The following is a 26,262-nucleotide window of genomic DNA, read 5'->3' on the forward strand; positions in this document are numbered from 1 at the left end:
TAAAGCCATCATAAGATGTAAATCGTTTGAAAGAAACTCTAGATAACCCATAGGAGACAAAAGAAAATAACGTGTTTTTTGCAACTGAAATATTTATTTGGTAAATCATTTTTAAAAAATAGAAACATTTAAAATACATGCTCAGGATCAGAAACAGAAATAAACACATCTGAGCTCATCTTCAATTATGGCATCAAAACAGTGAGCCAATTAAAAGACCCTATAAGTTCATCTCTTCTGTCTCTTCCAAATACATTTCCACTGTAAAGACAACGTCCGCCTCAGTGCTGTTCAGACCGCAGTCGGGACCCAAGAGCGATCAGGGCTATTAACCAGGGCCGAGTCCGTCCCGCCTCCTCGCGCAAGCTTGTGGTTACTGGATGTTCGGTCGAGGCTTGAGAATGAGTTTTCCCGTCTGCAAGGAGATGGCATTAACAAGACAATATTTCCAAAAGATTGTCTGAGCAGATTAAAAGTCAGAACATTAAAAAGAGATTTGTAAACTCACGTCGTCACAGGACATGTTGTATTCGGCTAAAACTGTTCGACAGCGAGCAGCGATGCTGAAGGCGCAAATGTCAAAGAGCTCAACGCGTCAGACAAAAAAAACCCACGTGAACAATGACGAATCAGTTGTGAAAGTTCAGGCAGCCAAACATGTCCTACATGCTCTACACTTTCCAGTCAATGGCTGTGATTGGATGAGTTTTGTCAGAACAGATGTAAAAGTCATTATTTATTTATTTTCTTATTAAAACCTGCTATCTTATATAATCTGTGACCGACAAAAGGATACATTGATGGTGCCACAACTCGTTTGTGTATCCCGGCAAAGAAGAGAGCTATGAGAGTGACGCAGCTGATGGTGAAGAAGGGATGATTCCACAGTGATGAAAAGAAAGAGACCTGCAGAGCAAGAGGAACAACGCAACACAGGTTGTCAATAACACAGCTTTCACTCTCATTTATTGTCAGTTTAGGAAATGAATATAAAAAAATAGAAAAGAGGAACAAGATGTTGCAGATGTCCCGACAATGGATTAAGCCACTTTTAAGTATACCTAGTCTTCACTCTACCCTTTTTCTCAGTCCCAGACAGTGCAGTAAGTGGCGCTGGTTTACATTGCCTTTTAAAAGCCTGTTGCAAAAAAAGTTAATGAACCCCAGGAGGATTTTAACCTATGACATAGCAAGTATTAAAGAGACAATGTTGAAAATTACACATTTTTTGTGTCATGTAAAGCTCAGTTTGTGAGTGTGACAAATGTCTGTATTTAAAGAATCATTTATTTTCCCTCACGACATGAATCCAGTCATTATAATGGAGTAAAGGACAAGCATGAAATATTGCCTTCTCATTCTGGATCATTTACTCATAATTGATTTAGCAACAGTGGAAGCAAACCGTAATCTGCATTTAGTTTTATTAACATTAGGTGCAGCTCTACAATGAGCGCGTATACAAAGTATGGACTGGTACTTTTACTTGAAGTTGGGAAAACCAGCCCCAGTCCCGAATGCTTCCATCTACATTCTAATTTTCTTAAAAGGAATATTCCATCGCAAAATAAATCTGTCAAATGTTATGTTAATAGTCATAAACACTTGTCAACGGATGATATAATGTGTATTGTCTCAATGCTGTAATCCCAGAGTGAGACAGACAAGCATCATCTTGTTGCTGTTGGTTGTACTCAAGTTGTAATGCTCAATAATAAGAGCACTATGTATATCCCCGTTGTGATAGCTGACCTTAAAAAACCCAAATAATGACACACATCGACATGCTTGTCCACTAATACTTACTTTCTGTGTGTCCGGATCTATTAGCCAGTTCCAAGCCCCAGTAGCCGTACAAACAGACACCACTATCAGGATCACTGAAGCAAGAACAGGAGAATGACACCAGGTCGACAACATGAAACGGGATTTATCAAATCATTCATCAAACCATCATAAAGTAAGTTCCAATATTGTAGGTAATGCAAGCCTGTGATTACTTCATCAGTGCCTGAACTTACTTCTCCACCTTCCTGTTGCAGGTTGCAAACAGGAGACATATTCTGTCAATCTTCTCTCAAAGGCCTTCAGGTCTGAAACACAAACAAATGGGCACAATTAAAACACCGTATTTGGATAACACTGTGGCTGTGTGACGTCATAGGTCAATTTATACAAAATTATTAAAAAAATTAACTGTCGGGCTCAACTCGAAAGCTGGGCTTCATGTCACTGTGTGAATGTTTAACGCTACTGTAAACATGTAACAGTCAGGAGGAAGAATAAAACGTGACTAAATACGCCCGTTACACATCGCAAACGATTGCCATCGTTTTAACAGAAATAATATGTAAGAATAATAAGTGTGTTAGCGCAAAAGCGTACATTGTGTTTTGAGCTAGCATCCATGCTAAGTGTCGTACAAAGAGAATACGCTGGATTAACTCAAGGTTGTATTCTTCGTTTAAGACGTTGGTTCTTTGTTGTTCTACGGTTATGGGGTTAAAACATGCGGTCGTGTATTGTAGGGCTTGGTTACCTTCGGCCTGTTCCAGGGAGTTCATATCTTAGCCTTGTCCCAGTAGCCTGCTTTTGAGCGACTGCCGTAAAGTGAGCCGTAGCTTTACGGTACGGGTGCCCAGAGAGGTCAAAAAAGACGAAGGAAGACCCGTAGTTCAGACTTCAACGAGAATTTCTCTTATTCGACACGACAACGATTACGGGAAGAAGATGCCATATTCATTTTCCATCTCATGTTTTTTTAACTGGAGTTATTTTTCTTGAAAACCAAAGCACTTACACGTTAGTATAAAAAGTTCTGTGGTATATTCGGTGAACACATGATGGCAGTATATAGTATAACACATGATGGCAGTATATTCACAGAATATATTTACCACACGAATCTGTTAGAGAACTCCTTTTGTTAGTTCCACCACATTTTCTGCTTTGCATTTCTGTTTGCAATTCTGCAAGAGATTTATTGCCCAACCCTATAAACACTGTATTGATTACAACATTTTCAAACTTGAATAATTGCATACAGATAAATCTGTCCTTTATGTGTACACAGGGGTTAAAGTAGTATTTATTTCTTGGGGGTACTATGTCACGTCATGACATTTAGCCTCTTCTGGGTCCAAGCGCTCCGCTCGTCCAGATGTAATAACAATGGCGGAACCTGTAAATTTATTTACGATCACGTCCTACTTTAGTGATGTACCCTTGGCGGTCAAAAAGGGTTTAAGCTTAGTTTAGTCAATTTAGTAGTGAAGCATAATTCCGCTTCATGATGACTGCCGCGGTACGGCGCACCGGGAAGACATTTCTTACCGATGCGCCGTACCAGCCAGTACCGGCTTACTTTCACCACGGGCTGGGACGTTAGGATTGCCAACCGTCCCGTATTGCCCGGGACATCCCGAATTATGGGCAATTTTGATTTGTCCCGGCCGGGACAGCTCTAGTCCCGATTTCCAAGCACAGCCTCCTAAATCAATGATGCGCGAAAAACTCCCGGTTGTTGTGAAGTTGTGCGCTGCTCATTGTGCAAGCCCGACGACGCTATCACACCCCTGTCAACCCGCGAAAGTGTCCCTGATGGGTTGGGAGAGTTTGGCAACCCTATGGGACGTAATGGGCTGTTTTTGAAAAAAAATCTACTTCGGTTGAAGAGACAGTTACTAGGCAAAGACTAAATGGGCGTTCCTATTCTACGTAAACCAATGATCTACGTGGGTAGCGTGTAATCCACCATAGATATATCCATGTAATCCACGTCAATCAGAAAGTTTAAACTGCGTAGTTCCTGCATCACGTTTTACCGCTTCAATAAGAGATGATGTCACGTGACTTTTGACCAATAGAATTCATCACTGAGTAAGAGTATAAACCACCCCGCTAGAGAAATAACGGTCTCACTTAACACACGGCGCCGTTACTGCCTTGTCCTTTTCCAAACACATTTAGTCTCGATTTTGTTCAGATTCCGAAAAACATGGTGAGTATGAGAGTATCAACGTTATATGCTTGTGGACTTTGTATTTATTTAACCGTATTCAATGCTCTTGAAGTAACGTTAATCTCTTTGAACGCTAACGTTAGCTAACCATTGTCAACGGTTATCAACGGTTATCAACGGTTCATCGTTTAAACCAAAAAAAACTACTTACGTCACATTTTGTAGAACCGTTGACCAAAATCCCTTTTAAAATGATGCTTTTTTATTGAGCACTATCGAGAACGGCTCATTTGAAATGTCCCGACTCACGTTAATACTTTATGGCGGTCATACCTGGACTTCGCCACAGTGATTGCGGGTCAACGGCTCTGAACCTAAAACAAAAAAAGCATCTTATTTTGCCGCCGTTTTTTGAGCAGTTTTAGGAAACTAAGACCAAGGGGTTTCAAACTATTTTAGTCCTTTAACTGTAGTGAGAGCCAACTAACCTGCCGATACAGCTGTGTTTGACCAGCTTTACCACTTGATAACAATGGTAAATGTTCTTTCTCTTTGATAACTTATCATCTTTGTAAACTAGACCTTTTATGACTAGTCATAGTCTGTTTTTGTTTTTTACATGAAATCCCCCCCCCCCCCATCTCAAATCATTTATTTCAGCAGTTTTTTACATGTAATAAGTGGCAATTGATAAAATTGGAACGTCATTCAGCCAAGTATGCCTCGTTTCTTTACTATAATACCCAACATGTGTTTTTCTCATTCCACAGCGTGAGTGTATCTCCGTCCATGTTGGTCAAGCCGGTGTCCAGATTGGCAACGCCTGCTGGGAGCTCTACTGCCTGGAGCATGGGATCCAGCCGGATGGACAGATGCCCACTGGGAAGACCATCGGAGGAGGAGACGACTCCTTCAACACTTTCTTCAGTGAGACCGGAGCCGGAAAGCACGTCCCGAGAGCAGTTCTTGTGGACCTGGAGCCCACTGTCATCGGTGAGTGTAATGGCTTCTGGCTGAGCAATCATTTCAATGTAAAAATGTAATTATATTTACAAGTAATTGTCTCTTCAGACGAGGTGCGCTGTGGGACGTACCGCCAGCTGTTTCACCCTGAGCAGCTGATAACTGGGAAGGAGGATGCTGCTAACAATTACGCCCGTGGACACTACACAGTTGGCAAAGAGATCATCGACGTAGTGCTGGACCGGATTCGCAAACTGGTCTGTAACATGATATCTGAGGATACCTTATTAATTCAAATGAAAGGATTGTATCTCATGTGATAACTGTCGCCGTCTCTTCCCACAGTCTGAACAGTGCACCGGCCTTCAGGGCTTCCTGGTGTTCCACAGCTTCGGAGGCGGCACCGGCTCTGGCTTCACCTCTCTTCTGATGGAGCGTCTGTCTGTCGACTACGGCAAGAAGTCCAAGCTGGAGTTCTCCATCTACCCAGCTCCCCAGGTGTCGACCGCTGTGGTGGAGCCTTACAACTCCATCCTGACCACCCACACCACCCTAGACCACTCAGACTGTGCGTTTATGTTAGATAACGAGGCCCTCTTTGATATCTGTCGTAGAAACCTCGATATCGAGCGTCCCTCTTACACCAACCTGAACAGGTTGATCAGTCAGGTTGTGTCCTCCGTCACTGCTTCCCTCCGTTTTGATGGCGCCCTCAATGTTGATCTGACAGAGTTCCAGACTAACTTGGTGCCATATCCCCGTATCCACTTCCCTTTGGCTACCTATGCCCCCGTCATCTCTGCTGAGAAGGCTTACCACGAGCAGCTAACGGTGTCACAAATCACCAACTCCTGCTTTGAGCCAGCTAATCAATTTGTGAAATGCGACCCTCGCCACGGAAAATACATGGCTTGCTGCCTTCTGTTCCGTGGTGACGTGGTGCCCAAAGATGTGAATGCGGCCATTGCCACCATCAAAACCAAGCGCTCCATCCAGTTTGTTGACTGGTGCCCCACTGGTTTCAAGGTTGGAATCAACTACCAGCCTCCCACTGTAGTTCCTGGTGGAGACCTGGCCAAAGTCCAGAGGGCTGTGTGCATGCTGAGCAACACCACTGCTATTGCAGAGGCCTGGGCTCGGCTTGACCACAAGTTTGACCTGATGTACGCCAAGCGGGCCTTCGTCCACTGGTACGTGGGAGAGGGGATGGAGGAGGGAGAGTTCTCTGAGGCCAGAGAGGACATGGCAGCTCTGGAGAAGGATTATGAGGAGGTTGGAGCCGATAGTGTGGGAGATGATGAGGAAGAGGGAGAAGAGTATTAAACAGATCTGCATTCCCTTATTGATCTGTAAACTGTTTAATTTTATTGTTGAATAATAAAGTCTGTTCATTGACTGGACAAAGTGTTTTCTGTCTTTATACTTTCACGCTAAACATATTTTAGATGGGTTACACACATTTTACACTGACTGATTTTAAATGGTTTGACTGCAGCGATCTTTTGTCACTCAGAGGAGTCTTCAACTGGCAATCTATGAAGATGTGAAATTATTTTAATCAAAAGTGATTTAAGTCTGGCCTAAAAGAGTGGCGTGGTGGCCTGGCAATCTGACCGTGTTCTTTTACCAGACTTGATCATGTGTGACCTTCTGTCACTGACAAAAACCTAGAAATTAAGTCACAATTGTACTTGCACATATGATATTGTCTTTTAGAATTCAATGCCCGTTTACAGGTATTTATGTTTTTGCATGCTCTTTTTGATTCTACATGTAATTCTGGTGAATAACAAACAACAACAATTTTTTTGTTTGGTCTAATAGTGAATTTTTTTTTTATATAAATCAAGAAAGCCTGGTGCTGATGTCCTTATGACCCACTTTAAAGATTTCCTAAATAGCGGTCTGAATCTGTCTGTACTGGTGTTTACGCACGTTTGATGGCTCATTTAAGTCAAATAATACAAAGGACTTCAGTCTCAATGTGAAGCCTCTGCTGTGTGCTATAGTATACTTTTTTTTTTACTCCCGTTCCTCACCTGCTTCATCTTACCATTGTACGATGACCTCTACAAAGTACACAGTCTGAGTTCAACAGCACAGGTCGGGTTATTTAGTGTCAGCGTGTGAGGAAAAGTGAAAATATGTCTGAAAAAACATGTATGAGACTTCATCGTAGGTTTTTAAGAGCTTCTCTTGGGAAATGGTCTGACACTCGACCGAGTAATAGGAATAATTTATTCATTTAGGAAATCGCCATGTCAATCAACACTTAAATGAATCCATTTTAGTACACACAGCAGACTCATTTCACTGTATGTCTTGTTCTTCTTCACTGCAGCTCTTCAAATCATCATCGGAATGAGCCATTAACAATCGGGACATTTTACCTTAATGAAACTGATCGACTTACCGAACTGTAATGTGATTGTTCATTCATTCACAAGCATGACAGACATGTAGAACATGTGTGCTGGTTTCAGCTGTCGTGGATGCACCTTGTACGACAGTGGAAACGTGCTGCATATGAACACGCCTGGTATTAGAGACAAAAGTGAACAGAAATGAGATGATTGTAGGACTGAGATCATTTCTGTATGTGTTTTTTTTTTACTCAATCCAACTTATGACTTGGAGCACGATATCCATACATTAAGAGTGCAAATTATAAATTTGACGTATTATTTACTGCTCACCCATCACTGCACGTGACCTGATTGTGTTTGTATCTTTGGTGCATACTGAATCAAAGTTAATGTATGTACAGTAATCCATCCTCAGCACTGTGTTGCTTTTTTATTTTTCCACACGGGCTTCTTTGTGCGACTGGTCAAGGACACTACAGAATAGAAAAAAGTTCAAAGAAACATGTAGAGCTTTTCTTGCCAGTGTTTTTGACAACAAAACCACACAAAAAAGTAGAATTTCATATTTTGGAATCAATACAATATGTTACTTTAAGTTATGTTAAATGTATTGACCATGTACACTTACCCCTACATGACATTGGATTCCTCTGCTCTCCACAAGCTGTACATACAGTTTCCTTTTACAAATAAAAAACAAGGACAACACACACAAAAAACAGGTGTAGGCTTTATAATGGATATATATATATGTATATATAAGAACATATCGTAAACATATACAACACAAACAGTGAGATTGAGGTACAGTGGAAATGGAGGTGCGGTACGACTGATAAATTGCTCATCAGGGAACAAGCTGGCGTCTGTTTGGTGGTTTTGGCGAGGAGGTGTGAGAAGGTTGTGTCCAGTGTGCGAAGGATCCTCGGTGACCTTTTTCTGCTCGTTTCCCGATGGAGGGAGGGCAGGCTGGAGGCAATTATTCTCCCTGCAGACCTGATACGCCGCTGTAGTCGGTTCCTGTCCGATCCAAACCACGCAGGGATGGAAGAACTGGAGGCGGACAGCGTAGAATGGGACCAAGCAGTGTGTCCGTCGCTTGCTGTCCTTGTCCTCCTCTGTCCTTGTCCTTTGTCCTTCATCCTTCTTCATCTCACAACCTCCAAGTTTGCACTGTTCTCCCAAAAGAGGTGAGCTCATATTGAAGTTGTAATGCTAGGAAGACAGTGGTTTTGTATTAAGTACATCAGTATGTTTGTGCTTTGAAACTATGATTTAAAGAGTTTATGCATCAATTATTGCAAAAAATAGAAATTTCAAAAAGGATTGTGATTTTGTTTTATTTGTTTTGTGTCAAATAAAAATCTTTTTACCCCAAGATACCACAAAGTTTAATATAACCACATCTCATGTGGATTTGATCCATATTTTTGAAGTTTTGTTTTCCACTCAGGGCTGTAAGGACTATAAAGTCTGGTAACCTCACTTCAAACTCAACAAAGCCCAGTTTTATACTTTTCATTTTCCAACCAAGCGTCGCTGAGCTCTCAAGCAACACAACTCGTATCCCCGAAAACCTGCAAACTGACCAATGATTTATTTGAGATATTGCTCTGTACTCCTGGAACCTGAGCCGACAAAAGGAAACCCCAAAAATATCGGGGAGAGGTTGAGTGATGCACTGTTGACGACACGGTATTTATTTGTCTTTAATGTTCTTTGGAAAGGACCTTTGATTTGCTCTTGGGTCTAAACATAGTCTGTCTCCAGAGGACAAGGCAGCAATGGAGGGACATGAATTTCCTCTTCATATCGGACTCAAGGGAAAATTGTGTGTCGGACCTCACAGACTGAAGCGGTGACTCTGAAGAGGGGAAGCTTTTGCTTTGTCATCTGTTCACAGAGTTAAAAAAAAAAAAAAAACGCACACACACTTCCCTGTGCACCTCAAGGTAGTTTAGAAAGGTCACATGTCCGACTGTGGCAAATCAAACATGTGACCTGCCAGCGGTGTCATCGACAAACAGGCCTCTCTTTCCCCAGCTGACATTAAGTGATGGAGCTGCTGATTCCTTTCAGGTCTCTGATCCTTCTGGTCTCTGCGTCTTCTCCAGCCTGTCCGCGGGGTTTCTGTGTCCCGGTCTATTTACGTCTCTGTGCGTCTGTCCCTGTGTGTCTTCCTAGGTGTCATCAATGAACCCAGTTGTTTTAGTCGAGCCACGTTGAGAAGATGTGTTTATTGTTTCCTTTGAGTTGAAGTTCTCACTGTATAGGAGCTCATTTCATGTTTTATTTTTTCCTTCTTTTTTAATGGAGCATTCCACTAGATTTTACACATAACATTTCTCAATGTCATGAGTCATCCGCCTGTGAAAAGGGGTCATTTTTTTCCTGTCTGAGAAAATGACCCCTAATTATGTCTTAATAATGGAGGTTATTTTCATTTGGACTCGGAGACTCGGTTTCAAACTTGGGGCGTCAGCATTTAAAGATGTGGCTCCGACAGACAGTTTGTTATTAAGGTAAATATTTGTTGTGGGAATTTTTTATCCAATGTTTTTAGAGCTTAAAAAACAATAAAGATGGATTTCTTTTAAAAGCCGGCCCTCTTTTGCTTTAGGATGGACAGAAATGAGACAAAAAGACAGTCAACCCAGAAATACAACTAAAGACGAACGCGTGTGTGTGTGTGTGTGTGTGTGTGAGTTGTCGTCTCTTGTCCTTTATAAATTATGCCTTTGCCACATAAATTGTTAGAATATACGAAACTACCTTAAAGCTTGAGTGCAGATAGAGGCTTAGAGGGTGGGTGGTCGGTCTGTTTTGTTTTGTTCCTACGAGGAGACAGACACTTCTCCTCCTCTGGCATCCCAAATTCATTGGAGTCCCACCAAGCCACCAGTAATATGTTTTTCCTGGAGCAGGGGACCAGAATAGACCGTAGGGCATCTAATGAAGCAGAAATGACAAATCACTAATTTTCCTGCTCATTTCTAAATAATGGTTGGGAAACTGAATGCCTGGTGGGCAACGCGGCCCAAATGGTCGGGGAGGCGGGATCTTGTTGCACATTTGTGGTGCACTTATTTTTCCAGATTTGATCCACCCTTACATGTCCTGTCATGGCAGCTGTGAAGAGTAGATGTTTTAGTTTTAATACGTTTGGAGCATTTCTCTGAAAGCAAATGGCCGGCAAGCAAATCATTGTTAAAACATGTGGTTTTAGTTGTCGGAAGAACGTCAAGAAAACGTTTAAAAGAAATCTTTAATAAAAGACAAGTGTTACACCCTTGTAGAGAAGATTGACACAGATACATAATACACACACACACACACACACCATTGGTCTTATGTACAAACACATTATTCAAGCAAGTCCCATACAAGCACATGTGCACACACACACACACAAAGAAGAGAGACACTGATAACTACTGCTGATTATCATCCACATCCAACTATACCTAATGTATGTTTTTTTTGGCCATTGGTACAGTACACTTTTGCACACAAAAACGGGTTGACTGGGAACGCTATAATGCATATGACATGACACAGGCTGTCCCAGTGTGCAGCAACCACCCGCTGAGAGGAAAGAGAGTACAAAAAAAAAAAAAAAGAATCCTCCCATGGAACCAAAGCAGCAGCAGCAGCAGCATGTTACAGCCTAGATGCATGGAAATGGACGCAGAAGGAACAGAGCGAGGGGAAGGAAGGAGGAGGATGTGAGCGCGCGGGGAGCAGGAAAGGAGATAGGAGGTGAGAGAGGTCGGGCGGTGTGAGGTTAAAGCGTTCCCTCGTCCAGCAGTTTGTTGACGCCGTTGCAGATCTTCCTCAGCGAGAGTCTGTACTCCTCCCTGTCCCCGTACAGCTCCACCAGGAACTCGCCGCCGGCGAAATGGTTGAAAACGTGGTCGATGCGCGCGTGCGAGCGCGGCGTCAGGTGCTGCTCGACCAGGCCGTGCAGCAGGTCCCTGCACTCCAGCAGCAGCTCCGACAGGATGCCCATGTCGAAGGTGTACTCCACCTCGTAGAAGGACACCGCCGTCATGGCCGCCTGGTTCATCTTCTTCTTGAAGCGCTCCACCGTGTCCAGCTCCTCGGGGCTGAACTGGTGGTTGCGGTACAAGATGCCGATCTTCAGGGCGATCTTGATGACGTCCTTGATGATCTTGTGGGCCTCCTTCTTGCTCTTGGTGAACTCCCGGCTCGTCTTGTAGAGCTCGTCCAGGATCTCGCTGCTGGTGTCGTCCGTCAACATGTTGGCCACCACCATGGTCGCCATCTTGCTGAGGATCTTCTTCTGGGCCTGCAGGGCCAGGGAGCGAGAGTTGAAGCTCTCCTGTCCTGAAAGCGAAGGAAGAAAGAGATTTGGGGTTAGTCCTGAAGGTGGGAAATGGTGGTCCATTTGCTAGCACGGCCGATGCGAAACAAGCATGACTTTTGCCTAAAGTCTGTTGTGGTCTTTTAAAGAAAGCACAACTTCTGCAGTGGATGTCGGGACATCTTAATATCACCTCTGACCTCTTCTGTTAAATGTCAGTATGTTTACATGTAACAGCTCCCATCTGGACCAACAGAAAACTCCTTCCTTAAAGGACCACTGCACAAGAAAAGGTCTGGTCTTATGGGCAGGATTATCCGGAGGAAGACAGTGACCTTCTTATTACGCAACTCGCTGACTTGGTACAAGCTCATTGGTAGAAGTTTTTAAAGCACAGCTGTGGCGTCAACTGCTCGATGATGACTCAGGTTTTTCTTGGCACCGACCAAAGACTCGTCCTCGAGTCTATTTCAAACTTGGATGTAACAAACTGCAGCTGACTTAAAGTGTAGTTGCCAAAAAAAAAACAACCACAAAGTTCATAAGAACACCGTCTCACAAAGAGAGTAACGAGGGGTGCAGCCAAACAGCAGTGGGCCGACTCTGGGAGGAACGATTATCTTCTGCGGATAACATCACACGGCTGCACACCGATAAGAACCACTTTGCGCTCCGACTCAGTCCGACTGCAGCCGTAATTCATCGCAGGAGAACATCAAAGGAGTCCGGCGTGTCTGTGTGAATGTGAGGAGCGGGACGGACGGACGGAGAGAGGAGGTCTTTATTTAGGTGCCACCCTGCTTCAAATGACACACCAGTGAACTCTTATTATGATTAAAGCCCAGGAAAGAGGTCCCACTTTTGTCAGCCTCGCCCTCCTCCACATTTACTGTAGGTCCAGGAGGGAAAGGGAGTTTCTTCCCTGCGGTGTCACATCCAACGTTGACTTGTAGGATTTGATCTTATTTGACTGATTGTAATACTAATACACACGCAGGATGCGTTGAATGCAGCACAACAATTGGGAGAAATCCTATCTGTGGCATTTCATGAGAGGAGTGACATTTTATGTTCTGGTCTGAAGCTAAATGACATTTCACGTATCTGTAAAATGGCCACTTTGACATTTACAACTAATAAGGGCAATTTCTTTGTCTAAAGTTGTTTCCAAATACTTAATATTGGATGTACTGCTGCACCGTGCAGCTTTATGAGATTAGGAGTGAGGCAAAAAAGTGTGGGTCAGTATGAAGACTTCCAACGTGCAGATAAAAGCCTGCGTCATGACAACAAAGTACATAAAAGCGAAAAAACTCCCAACTGAATGCCACCATTAATTATTTTCCGGTAATGTATTTTCATATTTTGGAAAACAAGCTGCGGACATGACACAAACATTTGGACATGTGGTTTTTTTTTCTGGTGACCCGGTGATTAGAAGTCATCATCTTCATCTTCTGTCTGTCAATCAGCTCAAAGCTTCACTTTATCAGCTTCCGTCTGCATTTGGGTTCTCGTCTGGTACCTCAAAGTGGGTTTCATCCAGACCTTTTCCTGTGCGAACCGTTGCTTGGAAACAAGGTTGATGGGAGTGGAAACACTGAGCCTAAACCACAAACTCAAAAACCACAAGGTGAAAGATGTTCACCAAAAGTGGTCTGTTGATTACCATCTGGGCTTTATTTCGTGTTGACGGTCTCATTTTGCGTTTGATTAGGATTTAAATCTGAACACAAACCTGCATACAGCACAACAGTCAATGGCTCCATACAAACACTGGTCCTTCTACAGTCGAGAGGAAATAGTTGCTGCTAAATCCCCACAGGCCACTGTCCAAACACGGCTTTTAAAACACCAAATATAGATGGCTCGAGGCGTCAAATACACAACATGCATACGAGGCAATACGGTGCTTTCCATTATATTTGAATAGCGACCGGCGGACCTAGAACTGTGGCTGTCATTAGGCAGATCTGTGCCTCTCATCAACAGGCTCTCTTTGTTTGTCATTTCCTGTTCCTGGGAAGCAGCTCGTTATTCCAGCGATCCTCTGATATTCCAAAACCCGACCGGATAGATTTCTGAACCCCCCCCCCCCCCTGGCACACCGATAAGGGTGACTGTGGACTGTTCGGATTAGCTGAGACCAGTTTCACCTCTCGGTGAAGAGCTGAAGGTAGACTAATTATTCTCCAGCCACCCATCCGGCCTGCTTATAAGGGCCTTTACCCCTGGATCATCGGTGGGGGGGTGAAGAGATACCTCGCAGAATGGACGCGTGAGTCAAGAGTGCTGGGGGAAGGCGGTTGTGTGTGAGTCAGCGAGTTTGGCCGCGAAGGTTTTTTATAATTTGTTTTTATCACATTCGGGAAGTGAGCGCAGACGATTATGTGGAGCGCACATGGGGGGGGAAGTGGGGGGGGGGGGGGGGGGGGGGGCAGTGAGAAGTCCGAGCGCTCACATTCAGGCCTGTCACACCGGGAGCTGGGATGAGCGACGTGCATGGGGCCGGAGTGTCGGAACGAGTTAAGAGCGTCGCAGAGACCGCCTCCATCTCCGGCTCTCACGCTCCACCCTCGCCTTCCCCGCTCATTATTCTGTCACTTGTCCCGATGTGACTGGTTTTCAGAAAATAAACCTAGTATTTTTTTTTTCAAGTGACTGAGAAGAAGTAACCTGAAAAAGGAGCAAAGGAGCAGGAGGTGTCTGCGGCTTTGGGGCGGTTGTTGAAGCTCACTTTTCAGGGGTTGGTAAGGCGCTTCCTGCCCTCTGAACGTCCCTCTCGACTGGACAGTCGGCCTCTTTGTTCCGCCTGATGTTTTTTACCGCGTCGAGTCAACAGAACATACAGTACGTATACGGGAATGGAACATGGAGACCGGCCAAACCTGCCCCGCGGAAGGTGGTACCCAGAAAAGATTTTGAAGAAAAAAAAAAGGGCCCATCTGGGCTGATTCATTTCCACTTCAGTCAGTCGCTTATGTAAATTTGTTCCATTTACAGCAAATGGACTGTGTGGACTAGTTGTGATGTCTTTAATGTTTAACAACATTAAAGACATCACAACAACAAAGAAAAGCATTAGTCCAGTAAGAGTTTAACATTTTGGTAAATTTGCAGATTCACTTAGAATTACAAATCTTGTGAAAGGCAACTTGTGCGCGTGCCTCTCCACTATCGCGAATGTGGCGCCGCTGACCTTTGACCCCATTTGCTCGTGGCCGTCTCGTTCCAGGGGAAACCACAGCAACGAGCAGCTCGCACTCACACGAGGGTGGGGGCGCCTGGTGGGCTTATCGGCTAGAACTGCGTGGAACACACCGCCATGTGAGTGTGATTGTGTGTGTGTGTGTGGATCATTTCGGCCTTTCGTGTCACGCTTCATGTCGCATGGCAGAGAAACAACTCTTTTAATAAACAGAACAGAGTCAGCCCCCATTGGGGTTTAGGCCCGTTTTCTGGGCTGAACAGCCCCTCCCGTGTGAAGGTTTCATCTTTGCTTCCTCCCAACAGTCCAAAGAAATGCAGCTCCGGCCAAACTGCCGCAGGCGCGGATGTGAAGCCTGGACCGGACAGTTGGAGATAATGGATTGATGGATGGATCATGATCAAATTAGAAGAAAGACTTGAGGCACAGCGAGTTAAAACAAGTTGGTGAACTGTTTGGCCAGTTAATTAGTACACAGGACTTCTTCCAAAATCTAAAACGACAGGATTTGATTTGACATGAAAAAGAAATGTATGAAATCTGTGGTATATTGTGTAGTACATTAACAACAGAGAGACATCTGCACCTATAGTTATTGTAAATGTTAAAAATAAATGGAAAAAACAGACCCTCCAGAGCAGGAAACACAATGCGTGAGCAGTGCTTCCCTGTATGGGGTTGCTAACAAAGAGGTTGCTAATGACAACACGCTCGTGTTTATTGGTTTATAGGTCAGAACCAGGTCACACTCCATGCAGGTGCACGGGTGTTTTTTTTTGCCAGATAGACACGAAAACATATGTTCACCACACCTGCTCGTGTGCTCACACAACACGCACAGGTGTTTGTGCGCGATCGTTCTATCAATGTTGGATATTAGCACAAAATGAAACACATGGCGTTTGATAAGAGGAGAGAAAAGGAATTAGAAAACCCCTCTTATTTACCATAATAACAACGCTATCTCTAAATCAAATGAAATTGCACAGCCAACCGGGGCTGAGAGTGGCAGAAAGGGAAGAGGGGTTTGTGGGGTTGTTGGTTGGTGACAAACAAAAAAAAAAGCTACGCAGAATTTCCCTTCAACCCCTGCTGTGCAAATACTGCCCATGTGTGAGCTATTACTTTAACGTGTGTTGTAACTAAACAGCCAGTACATGCTTTTTTTTCCGGAATAAACGTTTGCCGGTCTCACTGCAACCGCTGAAAGCAAAAATGCTAATAACCTTTTTAAAAGTTTTTTGTTTAGTGGAACAGCGGTCCAGTTCTAATCCCCTTTTGCTCAGTTTGCACCGGCCTTCTGCAGAAGTTGCACGGAGTCATATTTCATACACAAGAGACGGGCTTTAATGTGCCGGCTTGAGTCCTGCACGATGCGGCGTGTCATCCATCAGCCCTGGGCCGCCATTTCACAGAGCACCAACACAACACAAAAAATGTACACATTTTAAAGGAAAATGTCAGGGGAAGAGACGAGTTGGAGACGCAAACAAGGGTGACAGCTTGACTTCCTCCTCTCTTACCTCGTCCTTCCTCGTTTTCTTTGGGGTTTTTGAGAGAGGAGTCGCTGCAGACTTTCTCTCTCTCTCTCTTTCTTTTACAAGGCTCGAGGAAAGCAATGAGGCGGCCGACATTAGGAGGTTTTAATAGCCTGCAGGGTTCGTGTCAAGCAAGCCTGTGAGGCCGCTGGACTGGAGTTGTGAAAGGGAGGGAGTGTGTGGTGCCAGCTTCTACTAGAGCACTTACATATATTTACTAAAAGTTAAAAACAATCCACTTTCATTGTATGTTTGTATTTCGGCTGCCCTCGTGGACACAAGTGGGAGTGTTTCAGAGCGCCGGCGTGTCTGAGTGCAGGAGGATAAGCCCAGGCCTGGGTCTGTGTGTCCTAGGTTGGTGAGGGGGCCGAAATCCGAGCTGAACGGGTTTAAGTGGAACCCGCTTAATTTAATCTAGATTTTGAGCTAAATCTGACCATTTGGCACAAATGACAAGCATTAAGGGTGACTCTATGGCCGATGTTCCTGCAGATGGTCTTGTTTACTCATGCAAGTACTATAGAGGCATCGGTATTAAATTAAACACACAGACACACACTGACATACGTTAAAAAGAGCCTTCATACACAAGAAAAAAGCTGCTGAAGTACTCAGGCAGTTTGGTCTTTTCATTTCAATCTCCACTTTCTCTCCATTCTGGTGGTATTTTCACTCCCTCTGCTCTATTGAGAAGATGACTCAAACACACCATCCCAGCTAAATGTCTGTGACACATGATGCAGCTTTATGGGCCAATCACGTGTTCAAATACAAGGAATTGGAATTTTATTGTATTTGCAGACAATTAAAAATAAAGATAAAAAAATACATACCAAGCAATCACCAACAACAGTATAAAAATAAAAAGGAATTTGTGACTATATAATAATTACAAAGAGAGACATACTGCATGGCCACACATGTCCATATAATGTACTATATGTTAGGTATATTATAAAATCGACAAATTTAATTGGGGTTTTCTTAAATAATTTGTACATTAAAAGCTCTAAAAGTGTAATCTGTCATATGGATATTTAAGAAGGTCTTGGATGAAAGTAAAGATTTTCACGGAGAAAGAAAATGAGACAAAATGCATTGATGTGCATTATTCATGGCATGTAAAATCTGACTCTGGGCCAGTTTCCAAAGCTCTCTCTTGAGCCCGAGGTCATTCGCCGCGTCTTAACAGCTGCTCAAGATGTAGAGAGGCGTTCACACCTTTTGGGTTAATAACTAACCCCCCATTCAAAACCGTAATGGCTCTCATTCATGTGAAGTGGCCACAGACTATAAAGTGCATTCTCTTTTGTAGATCATTTCGTTCAGCTGCTTCAAAGTGGATTGCACAGTTACAGTTTCCCTCCAATAAAGTGTCACAGCAGGAAATGCAGTTTGATCCTCTCGACAGACCCCCGAATGCTTGTAAAAAGCACACTTCTAACCTTTGGTTGGATGTATGACAAATGGATGCTATGAATTATTTGTGCTGTTGGTGTTTTGTTTTTTTTTGCAGGAGGAGGCTGGCTCTAAGGGAGAGCTAGTTCTTATTTGGCACGCATGCGGAACGTGGAGGAGGAGAGGCAGAAAAGAAGCTGATTTTGGGGGCAACATTCCTGGTGGTTATCTGCCAAACCCGAGAGAAAGCAAAAAGCACAACAAAACCACCTTGAAAGGAAAGATGGATTCACACAAACGGCATTTACAAGCCAGCGACGACTCGGGCCAGTTGGACGTGTCGGTCAGAAGAAATTGGCGACGGGCAGCCAAATAAGGTGTGACTCCAACTTTTAGTGGCAGATGCGTCACGGATTAAAACCACATACACACAAACCCGTCGGGAAAGCGAGTTGACACACACGCTGACGCGACTGCAACGGTGTACGCCCCGCGAGACCCGAAAACCACAACTGTGTTTACCTTGCGACTGCTCTAAGTGTCTCTAGTGTGACACATAGTCCGTGGGGGGGGGAGGGGAGGGGGGAAGCACTTAAGAGCCACTCTGAGGGACACAAGAACAGCCTTGTTTAATGCTGCGTCCCTCATCTCCTTCCTTTGCCCCTCCCTCTGTCTCCTGCTCTTTTAATCGGGGCCCCCGTCCCCGCAGAGCTCAACCAGTGAGAGGGGGCGGAGTGGGTCAGTGGCGCGAGACGTCTGATTGATTAGAATGCCGCACGGGGGGGGAGGGGTGGGGGGAGGGGGGGGCGGCGTCAGTGATCTGACCTCCGCCTTTGCCTGCGAGTCGCTGCTCGTTACGGGGGCCTTCGGGAGGCCCGCTGGTATCGAGGACATCCTTGTTAGGGGGGGCCCCCGGGGCGAGATCGCTGCCCTTTGACCTCTGTGCTGTAAAACTGATGTCTCCAAACAGCTGTGGTGGGATGAGATCGGGCCATCGCGAGGAGACAGGCCACAGTGGGCTGGTTAGCCGGGCATGGGGGAACCGGCTGTCTCCCTTCTCTGCTTCTCTCCTCTGGAAGAAAAAAAAACTGCTCTTCCAACAACCATTAGCTTTCGGGGGGGGGGGGGGGGGGGGGGGAAATAAAGACATTTCCACATGTAAAGCGACGCGGCCAAAGCGTCAGTAAGGTGAGTCTCTGGACTCTGGCCCACGAGCGATGCGATGCTTTCTAACATTCTCCTCAGAGCCAACAGACGCTGGAAAACGCTCGTTTACTAAACGCTGGCCAAGCAGACAAAAATCTAATCCTGCAGATAACCAGATTCATAGAACATTTCTATTTAGGAAAAGTCTGGGTACAAACGTGTGGGTGGGTGTCCTTGCGCGAGCCATAATGATAGACTGTGAGACTGAGACCTAATAAAAAACAGAGGTGGATGAAATATTCAGGCTTTCCTTACTTGATCGGGGCCAGGAAAGCGGACAGAAAGTTCCCTTGACTCTTTCCATCTGACAATATGGGAACCAAGCTATTTACGGAGAAAGGAGGAAGCAGGGACGAAGCGGGGGGAGGATGGGCAGAGATGGCAATATGTACATTTTCATTTCACACCATTCAGTCACTACTAATAGAAGTGAGCAGGAAAAAGCAGAAAATGAGAGGAAGGAGGATGTGTTTGCTTAAAAAAAAAAAAAAAAGGCACAGGAGAAGAAAATAAAAATAAACACACAACCACAGCCGTTCTGAGAGCCGGCAGATGTGTCACTTCCTGTGAACCCCGGCGTGGAGGAGTGAAAGAAAGGAGGACGCAGGAGGTGTCAAAGGAAGAGAGGTGAAACCATGTGTCCATCTTTTGATTGTCAAAAGGCCTTTATGTCAGACACACGGGCCCACAAAACACAAACACAACATCTTCTCACCCTCAATTTGCCCCACATGACTTTGTCATTCATGGACCTCTTCCTCTCTCTCTCTCTCTCTCTCTCTCTCTCTCTTCATTCCTCATCACATCTACACTGAGCCGAGCGTGAGTGTTTTCCGGCTGTGGGTGAGCCGATCCTCTCACAGACCTCCGGCCAAGTCTCAGCATGCCGTGGCATCGCTTACAAAGAGACACACACACTCACACACACACACACACACACACAGGACACGTCCACTCATCCAGGTCTTGCCAGCTTTCCCCATAACTTTGGCCTCCTGGTTTGTTTACCAGTTCACCCACTATAGCAGAGTAAAAGTGAGGCCCTGAGGAAGCTTCAAATCACCAGAGGCCCATTCTGCCCTTATATATATATATCGACCCTCTCTCTACATCCATACCAGGGTTTTCTGACCTTATCGGCCTGTGATCACCTGCTCCAGTGTCAGGTCACTGACTATTTTCAACCACTCCAATCATATTAGTCGGCCGCTTCTAAAAAAGATGCAACGTCTACGTGAAAGTGTCATTTGTACCTAAATTAGCAACTGCTTTAAAAAAAGTTTCTTAATATAATGAAATCCATCTGGAATTGTAACTAAATCAGCCATGTTAAGATCTGGAGACCTTGCCAGCATATTTATGGTTGAAGGACGACCTCCACGTAGGCGCCGCCCGGGCTGCTAGCAGCTAACCACGCTGACGGCACAAACAACGGCAACCGTGCTCTCGGGCCTAACAGGATTTTTTTAGGGGAGCAGAGGTCAGCCAGGAGAAGAGGCGCGGCTTCAGATGTCCACGCCGCCTCATTTAAAATGATGCTATCACTTTCAGTAAAGTGATAAAATTGGATACACTTTGAGCTTTGGCCTTGAAGGCCCTCGCTGTGCACGACACGCTGTTAAGCCAAAGTGCTGCTGCTCTGTTGGCTGCCAACCCACCACTAACTAATGACCAGGAAATAACTGTGGTTCAGACACACACACGCACACATGCACACACACACATGCATGCATTTTTAGGTTTGTTCCTGACTTGTACCGACTCCATTCCTTTTTTTCAACCAAACCCTCTGCAAAAGAAGCCAAAATTGAATCCTTCGATGAGTTAATTCCAATCGTTTAAAGGCCTTAAAGGATAATGGAGTGTGAAAATAAAGCCGTGTCTCTCCGTCTGCATTATCGCCCATGAAATGTCTAAACCCACAAATGTTATTGTCACATATGCTAATTTGGTTTGTTCTGTGGCCTTCCGACTCCCAGGGTGGAAAACAGTTTCAAATGAACTCTACAAGCCGCTTAATGTGACGTAGTGCTACGCTAACTGTTGAGATATGCTGTGCATGCTTTATCTCTTAAATCAGCCCAGCTACTTCACAAAGCTTTGTGTGCAAATGACTCCCACCCTGCCTCGTATGCTGTTGCATCACGTTGCCATTATACCTAAATTAGGAAAAGTCTCCATTTAACTGGAAATAATCTGCATGTTGGAGTTACATTTACAAGGCGGGTAAGTCGAGCTGTAATGTTAAACCGGGAAATTCAAGTGGAAAGCAGGAAATGTGATGAAACAAATAACTTCCCTCAAAATGAATCGCAACCCTCACCTTTAGGTCAATTATAGAAATTACACAGATGCCCGTTCCTGCGATAACTGACTGTACATAAGAAGCTGTGTAGTCACGCAGTGGTTATTGGACTGTAATTTTAAAGCCTTGAGTTCGGCATCTTGGTTTTGGACCAGCTGCCGTTTGGTTTTTCTGCAACCGTGGGCGGGACACGACAGGATGGAGCTAGCTAGCACAACCTCACACTGAATAACACATTTTTAGGTGACCAGAAAAGTTAAAATGTATGAAGTAATTATGCCGTAGCGACCTGTCAATCACAGGGTAGTTGACTTTGACTCGACCGGCCCTGCAGTGAAACCACAGCCTCCTCCTCCGGCCAAAAATGCCCACCGGTCAAAGACCTGGGAGATTAAGGGAATTTTAGAGTTTGTCTCATTGCTGCAGTCAGAGGACATATATATATATATAAAACATATATATAAAACTTTATCCTGAGTTGTCTTTTCCACTTACAACTTTTTTTTTTCAGTTCATGTTACAATTTTCCAGAACCAGCTCCTGGTGTCTTGTGTGAGTGTGTGTGTGTGTGTGTGTGTGTGTGTGGGTGGGTGTGGGTGTGTGTGTTTTAAGGGCCGGGTTGAAGTAAGCATTCTCCATCTGCAGGCCAGATTAAAGGCAGAGAGGGGAAAAAAAACTCAGGGATGCATGTGTTTGGAGACCAAGGGAATGAGCGGTAAGAGTGTGGGCAATTTCTTTCAGTGTGTGTGTGTGTGTGTGTGTGTGTGTGTGTGTGTCTGCCAACATGAAACGTGAGCTCTCTGATTGCTAATGGCTGCTGATGCAGCACTGATGTTTCAAATGTTTTTGCGGGATTGTGGATCAGTGGCATTTAACACGACCATCTCGTATGAATGCTGAAGTCACCTGGCCCGGGGATTTCAGCCCTGTCATCAAACATCTGCAGCTTTTCTTTGTTTACACAACCCTCATGGCCTTATCCGTCCCGCAGCTGTTATTGTGTCAGCCGGACCGCTTCTCCCGTCTACAACTCGGCCTTCTGCAGAAGGATTCGGAGTAAACACGAACAGCAGGAAATGTCTCTTTGGGGCGTGAGAGTGATTCGCATCACCATGATGGTTCAGCCAAAAGTAGACCCATAACATTGAAACCAGGATCTTTAATTGTCTCAAATCCCCCCCCCCCATCCCCTTCCATTGTGCGATGCGACCCCCACCAATAACCCACCAGCAGAACAGGTGTGGCACGCTTTGACTCAAAATCAGGGTGTGGTCATCCCCACTGCACCAGCGAACCAGTCCGTCCGGGTCGGTGTGGTCAGCGTAAGCTCATCACATGACCGGGTGAGCAGGGGGAAAACTGTGAGGCTTTCGTGGGTGTGCGTGTGTTATTTGGTTTAAAGTCTAAAGACCACTTCGGGAGTAGCTTCAGCTGAGCTCCGCATGCGGCTGATCTCTGTAATTATCAAAGTGCAAGGACCATTTTTTTGGTGCAACAACCTTTCATTCACCTGAGGGAAATCCCTGAGGAAGAGGAAGGGATGATACCTGTCTGTGTTTCTGGGTCTTGGCTCCGATACGGAACTCGCCCTCATTTGACACGCGACTTCCCACAGCTATTTAACCCAAAACACAATCTTCTCCTAACCCTTTATCAAGTAATATTGTCGACTACACAATGCAAGCATACGGGTTGCTCATGTGATATCTGTTTCAGTTACCTAGCAACGATATTCACTCGTCAGTGCACAACCATTCTATGGATTCTAATACTTCTCCCCTTCGGTGACCGGACCTGGCGAGTTTCACCTGGAGGCGGCGTGACCCGGGGCTCCAGGCGGGTTCTCTGGAGTAATTGTGGGAAAATGGAGAGCTGGAGCAAAGCACAAGTGAACACGTGTTACCGAACATCACCAAAGACAGCGTCTGAAGAGGACTCTGAGAGAACCTTGCAGGGAGAAACTCATGCCATTTAAGCACACAGAATAGATTTGAAAGAACCTCATTTTAAACGATGAGGTTCGCGTCCCTCAAACAAAGAGTCTTGTTTGTGGACGGAAACACTATCACAATACTCCTGTTTTCAAAACACATCTGCTCAGGTTTCTCTGGGACGCTTGACCTTATGGAGCGAGCCAAACCAGTTTTCTTTACTGACAGTGAGGCTGAGGAGTAGAAACTGCTCGCTTTCTCCCAACAAAAAACGACATTGTGCTTTTACTCCCAAGTCACCTTTCCCTCCCAACAAGGCGCACCATCGCTTTGATGCCAAAAAAGACGAAATGAGGTGAAATGAATGAAGCCTCTGTTCTAGTCCTTGACCTTGAACGGTCAGCGTGAAAAAACCAGCAGATGATCCAGATATGCCATCTCCTACTTTCTGTCTCTCATATCGAGGTTCCTCTCTCTTTGCTGACAGACAGACGGACGGTGAGCCAGATGGGCGGACAGATGGTTATTAAAGGCAAGCGGCCACGCCGTCATCCGAATGATCGCACAGTCACCGACGACATGCCCATCTGATACGTCCTTCAATAGAGCAGATCTGCTAATGTGACATTTAAAGCCTGACTCCCCTACGAACACGACATAACCAACATATATAAATACTGCCCTTGCACGGTAAATAAGTAACTATCTATCTAAAAAGCAGAGCGAAAAAAACGACTTGACAGTTCCTGCTCGCCATTACAAAAACCTCCCGGGGGGGAACGCATTTGATTCATGATCTTTGAACTCCAGAAGGCAGTTTCATCTCCTGCCTTCAATCCCCTTCAGGCTCTCAGTGTAAATAAAGACAACAACCAAGCTCTCCCACGGAATAATGGGAAATACGTCTCTTCTGGGCTCTGAACCCATGGGACCACTTTTTCATAGACTTCATAGAACATGAACATTTTCATTGTCGAATGAAGCAGAGAAGAAGAAGAAGAAGGCGTCCGGGGAGGCTGCGCTCCGTCTGTGGCTGGATGTGTTGATGAGCGCGGGCTGGCTGCACGTGTCGGCGCTTGCCCGTTCCTGGTGGTTCCTGAGCCGGCTTTCATGGGTTCGGTTCGGGCCGTCGCAGACACACACACACACATTCGGAGCTCAGGGCGCAGCTCGCCATCGCTGCACCACCGGCGCCGGACAAACAGATTTAAGGTGACTCGTGAATTGTGCTTGATTCTGTATTTGTTCGGAGGCATTAGAGTAGGATGGATAAGAGCTCCCGGCGGCAACGTGTGTGTGTGTGTGTGTGTGTGTGTGTGTGTGTGTGTTAAAGGTCCAGAAAGAACTCACCGGCCCTCTGGATGAAAAGTCTGGTTACCACAAGGCGTCAGTCAAAGAATGGTGGAGGGAAGGTGTGGGGGCTTACCTGTGGACAGGTCTCCGTCACTCTGCTCTCCGGAGTCCGAATCCATTTTCTCCTGCAGGACACTGGGAGGCCGCAGAAGCTCTTAGATTCCTCTTTCTTCTTCTTCTTCTTCTTCTTTGCTTTCTTCTGCTGGTGAGCTGCTTGGACCACTGCAGCCCCGGGAGGAGTTCTTTCGGGCTGATTTGCTGATCTGTCTCCTCCTTTTCCCCGTTTTTCCCTTCAGCTCTCCTCTTTACTTCTGACTCCCTTCAGTTTCCCTTGTTTCCTCCCCCCCCCGCCTGATGCTCCCTCCCCTCTCTCGCTCTCGGCCCGTCCCCCCTCTCGGTTTCACCGCCTCCCTTGTCACCGCCACTTGGTCCTCCCCTTCTTCCTCCACCTCCTCCTCCCAATCGCTGCCGTCACACTCAGCCTCTTTACGCTTTCTCCGCTCAAACTCTTTCTCTCCCTCTTTCTGTATGCTGTAAGTGGCGTCTCTCCCTCTCTCTCCCTCCCTCTCTCTCTCTCTCTCTCTCTCTCTCTCTCTCTCTCTCCCTCTCTGTCTCTGGGTAAGAGTGCTGCCTGTGTTTGAGCAGAGCGACGGGAGAGACTCATTCATGGCAACTTGAAATTCATCTCCAGCAGGGAAAAATCCCATGAACCTCTTGTTACTGGCTGTTAAAAAACAGGAGTCACTTACTGTCTCCGGCGGTCACGTGAAGTCAGGCCGGGTTACTGGTTTACTTTTCTCAGAATCCACTGGGTGGACGGGTTGACCTTTACCGGGGGGGGGGGGGGGGGGGGTGTTTTAGATGTGATAAGACGGAATTGTTTTGAGCTGTTTTGGAATACGAGGAAGAGAATCTCTGGTCACTCCCATCCGTGCGTACATTTCGATTTGTTTTCTCTCCCACATAAATATATTGGTTTTCCCTTTGTTGTAGAGAACAGCCACGAGTTCTAACAAATGTTCGTGGTCGGTCAACAAACACCAGCGTTTTCTCTTATCTTGTGAATGCTAACTTAGCCAAGGAGAGTTTTCAGGACACTTGCTGCTTTAAAAGACGATATATATCAACCACGACTTTAAGAACTACATGAGACTGTTCACAAGTCAAGACAATGGTTGGAGACTATTAGATTATCCAGAAAAACAGCAGATACATCACAGCTGCACTGGATTTTGAAATAATCACTCTCAGGTTTTTGGCAACTCAAACGACAACAGATCCTTTGTTGACTCACCGTTTTACACATTCAACCACCACGCAGAGAGAAATGCATTGTGGGAGGCGATGTAACAGTTTCTCCACCCACCAAAGTGCGGCGAGGCACTCGTGTTTCTCTGGAACCCCCCCCCCCCCCCCCCGCCCACTCGCAGAGAGAAGCTCGCCTGCCCTCGCAGCTGAAGAAACACAAACAGAAGCATTCTGGGATTCTCTAAAGGCGGATGTTGGAAATGCTTCATTTCCTATTAAATCACCTCGAGTTCCCTCTCGCCTTTCCGCCTGTTGGATAACATGAAGATGAAGCTGGAGGGTGGAGGAGGAAGGGTGGGGGGGGGGGGGGGGGGCAGGTGGGTGTGCAGTCGGTGGTCCGACAACAGTTCCGGGCGACACCCTCCCAGGTGTGCAGATGACTGTTGCACAGCGTGGACGCC

General features: G+C 45.5%; 3 protein-coding genes across 4 annotated transcripts; 1 reads left to right on the plus strand and 2 right to left on the minus strand.

Moving 5' to 3' along the window:
• Positions 1 to 78: 78 nt before the first annotated feature.
• Positions 79 to 2,671, minus strand: cnep1r1 (CTD nuclear envelope phosphatase 1 regulatory subunit 1). 2 transcript variants are annotated; one of them, XM_037483024.2, is made up of 6 exons: positions 2,540 to 2,671; positions 2,022 to 2,093; positions 1,807 to 1,880; positions 797 to 906; positions 509 to 563; positions 79 to 415 (listed from the first exon to the last, which is right to left on the minus strand). In XM_037483024.2, exons 1-6 carry the CDS (start codon positions 2,562 to 2,564, stop codon positions 374 to 376), a joined length of 378 nt encoding a protein of 125 aa, XP_037338921.1. In that variant the 5' UTR covers positions 2,565 to 2,671; the 3' UTR covers positions 79 to 373. The 2 variants fall into 2 exon arrangements, with proteins under 2 accessions (XP_037338921.1, XP_062417820.1); XM_062561836.1 differs by having other exon boundaries at positions 509 to 586.
• A 465-nt stretch (positions 2,672 to 3,136) lies between these two features.
• On the plus strand, positions 3,137 to 6,314 carry LOC119225264 (tubulin alpha chain-like). The gene is made up of 4 exons (XM_037483012.2): positions 3,137 to 4,000; positions 4,732 to 4,954; positions 5,033 to 5,181; positions 5,270 to 6,314. The coding sequence occupies exons 1-4, from the start codon at positions 3,998 to 4,000 to the stop codon at positions 6,245 to 6,247; spliced, it is 1,353 nt and encodes a 450-aa protein (XP_037338909.1). The 5' UTR covers positions 3,137 to 3,997; the 3' UTR covers positions 6,248 to 6,314.
• Positions 6,315 to 10,894: 4,580 nt separating this feature from the next.
• Positions 10,895 to 25,312, minus strand: tnfaip8l3 (tumor necrosis factor, alpha-induced protein 8-like 3). The gene is made up of 2 exons (XM_037454084.2): positions 24,627 to 25,312; positions 10,895 to 11,637 (listed from the first exon to the last, which is right to left on the minus strand). The coding sequence occupies exons 1-2, from the start codon at positions 24,670 to 24,672 to the stop codon at positions 11,075 to 11,077; spliced, it is 609 nt and encodes a 202-aa protein (XP_037309981.2). The 5' UTR covers positions 24,673 to 25,312; the 3' UTR covers positions 10,895 to 11,074.
• Positions 25,313 to 26,262: the final 950 nt, after the last annotated feature.

Source organism: Pungitius pungitius, chromosome 4 (genome assembly GCF_949316345.1).
Source record: "Pungitius pungitius chromosome 4, fPunPun2.1, whole genome shotgun sequence".
NCBI classification, from domain to species: Eukaryota; Metazoa; Chordata; class Actinopteri; order Perciformes; family Gasterosteidae; genus Pungitius; species Pungitius pungitius.